At 38.6% G+C, this 2834-nt stretch overlaps 1 protein-coding gene across 1 annotated transcript; it reads left to right on the top strand.

The window, feature by feature from the left end:
- The first annotated feature begins 479 nt into the window (after positions 1–479).
- Positions 480–1260, top strand: LOC140889945 (uncharacterized). Its single transcript, XM_073297691.1, has 4 exons — positions 480–513; positions 644–769; positions 818–1057; positions 1121–1260. Exons 1-4 carry the CDS (start codon positions 480–482, stop codon positions 1258–1260), a joined length of 540 nt encoding a protein of 179 aa, XP_073153792.1.
- The last annotated feature ends 1574 nt before the right edge of the window (positions 1261–2834 follow it).

The following is a 2834-nucleotide window of genomic DNA, read 5'->3' as shown; positions in this document are numbered from 1 at the left end:
CGACTTGAGATTGAGAGATTTAGAGTGGAGACTCGGGTTAAGAATAGAAGTTGCTGTCAAATTGATGTTTTGAGCTAAGTTGAGATTGTATAGGTGCTGTCAAACCTGTATGAAGTTATTTGTTAGAAGTTTAGTTTCAATTTGAATACTTGTATGCAACTTTTGAGTTTGAAATAGCATTGTAGAAACTTTTACAAGTTAAGGTTTGAGTTTGTATGCATGTTCTACCTTGTATCTTGCCTTTAGATCATTCTAGTATGAATTTGAGATGCTTAGAATGTTTCAAGCACATTAGATATTGCATAAGACAGCAACATCAGATTCTGAGTTTTCTGCACAGAGCATTCTCGCTCGATCGGTGAACTTCAAACGATCGAGCGAGGCCATGTGAATTGCCGGGCAGAAAGTTGCTGAAATTGTGCTCGCTCGATCGGCTAACTTCAACCGATTGAGCGAGACCTTGTTCAAATTTTTTTTTGATGGCTTTTGCTTTCAAGTTCAATTTGATTGCTTGTAAGTTATTTCGTTTAATTATCGTTGTAATTCCGATTGCGAGTCGATAATTGAGATTAGCACCCGAGGTCCTCACATCATGTGACTCACAAGGTTTCTACTACATATCATCCGCAATCTAATGGACAAGATGAAGTGTCAAATAGGGAGATCAAGTCCATTCTGGAGAAGATAGTGAATCCGACTAGGAAAGACTGGAGCCTGAGGTTGGATGATGCTTTGTGGGATTACAGAATTGCGTACAAGACGTCGATTGGTATGTCACCACACATGTTAATTTTTGGGAAACCTTTTCATCTTCCAGTGGAGTTAGAGCACAGAGCTTATTGGGCTATCAATACTTTTAATATGAAGATGGATGAGAGTGGGGAGCATAGGAAGATACAGTTGCAAGAGCTAGAGGAAATACGCAACGATGCATATGCCAGTTCAAAGATCTACAAAGAGAAGACAAAGACATTTCATGATAAGATGATTTCTAGGAGGGAATTCAAAGTTGGTCAGAAAGTTCTTCTCTATCATTCACGACTTTGGTTATTCCCAGGTAAGTTGGGTTCACGATGGATTGGTCCTTTTGTTATTACTAATGTTTTTCCCCATGGTGCAGTTGAGATTCAGAGCTTGGAAACTTCAAAGATATTCAAAGTGAATGGACATAGATTGATACATTATTATGACGGAGTCCAAGCAGAAGAAGTAGAGGATGTGCATGAACTGGAACTCGAGGATCCACAAGGAATTGAGTGAACTGAAGCATACAGTGGGGCCGACGACAGTAAACAGAGGCGCTGCTTGGGAGGCAACCCAAGGGGAGTATTTTTTTTTCATTATTAGTATTTATTTTTGTTTTGCATTCTAACTTACATTTGGGACAATGTAAGATTTTATGTATGGGAGAGAGGACTTAGCCAGTCATTTAGAGAGTTCAACCGATTTTTGAAAAAAAAAATATTTAGAGCTCATAGTTAGTGATGAATATGACTATTTAAATTCACTATCCCATGATGATATCTACATGATGACATGCATGCTTTTGAAAATAGATGATTTGCTAACTTTGTAACACTTTGATCTCCAATGAAAATTAGACATTAATATGGTTGTTGAATAATTTTAAGCACGCATGAGTCATGGCTTGTGAATTTTATATGACATATTTAAGGTCGTGTGAGCCTTGTAATATTCTTAAGAAGTCGCTAGCCTATCAACCTCCCTTTTGAGCTTAATCGAGAAAAAAAAGAAAAGGAAGGAGTTAGTAAGATGAGGGGAGGTATTGTAATGAAGATCGAAATTATAATCCCACGAATTCCAAGATCTAAAAATGGATGAGAATGTATGGAGTTGAGGATAACTGGGTGCAATTATCCGAAAATGTGAAAAAAAGAAAAAAAAAATTCAATGGTTCAATTTGATTTTTTGGTGCGCAACTTGAGCCGTTGCAGGGTTTTACATTGAATGGATCTGTTGAGTGTGCATGACACTTGTTAATGACCATACACACACACATGTTCGGGGCTATATATCTAGTTGAAATGTCTGGTTATTGAACTTGTTCCGCTGTTAGAATTTTAACGTCTTTCTTGATCATGCATTGAGTTAGTTGCTGAGGCACACATGTGTAAATCATGGTTATTTGTCATCATGAGATATGTGATCGAACTTATTTTTGGTTTAATGTTGCTCGAGGGTGAGCAAGGTTTAAGTATGGGGGAGTTTGATGTGGTGATATTTTCCGATATTTATTTAAGTTAATTTGTATGATTAGAAGAATTTGCATTGATTAAATTCATTTTATAGTTCTTAATCATAGTTTGTGGTTGGATGTAGGAAAATATGAAGAATGGAGCTAAAGATCGAACAAATATGCAGAAAGAGATGAAAAATCAGAAGTATGGATTCTTGAGCATGCATAAGTTTTGCTAGAGCACCGAAAGTGAAGAAAAATTGGTGTTGGAAAGAAAGTTTCTCGCTCAAGCGCAGAATTCTGCCGCTCGAGCGAGCTAAAAATGAGAGAAACAGATAGAGAACTTATCGCTCGAGCGTGACTTTTGTCCGCTCGAGCGAGCACGCAAGAAAAGAAGAAGTGCGCTTCTACGCTAGGATCACGCATCTGCGGCCAGTGGAGGAACAAAGATCGGCGCATATGCACTGAGATTGGTGCATCTGCGCTTGGGAGAAAGGAAGGCAACACTTCTGCGTAAGGATTGGCGCATGTGTGCAATGAAGAAGAAACAAAGGTGGCGCATCTGCGCATACAGTTATCTGTACGAGAGTTCTCGGGCTGAGAATGTCTCGCTCGAGCGAGACGAAAATTCGGGAAA

This window comes from Henckelia pumila, chromosome 3 (assembly GCF_033568475.1).
Source record: "Henckelia pumila isolate YLH828 chromosome 3, ASM3356847v2, whole genome shotgun sequence".
Lineage (NCBI taxonomy): Eukaryota > Viridiplantae > Streptophyta > Magnoliopsida > Lamiales > Gesneriaceae > Henckelia > Henckelia pumila.
This window is presented reverse-complemented; position numbering and strand designations above follow the sequence as displayed.

Excerpts from the sequence above, each read along its gene's own strand:
- LOC140889945 (XM_073297691.1), top strand. The coding sequence starts at position 480 with ATGGCTTTTGCTTTCAAGTTCAATTTGATTGCTT. Across the intron at positions 514-643 it reads CAAGTTCAATTTGATTGCTT|ATGAAGTGTCAAATAGGGAG; the intron begins GTAAGTTATTTC and ends CTAATGGACAAG. Across the intron at positions 1,058-1,120 it reads ACGACTTTGGTTATTCCCAG|TTGAGATTCAGAGCTTGGAA; the intron begins GTAAGTTGGGTT and ends CCCATGGTGCAG.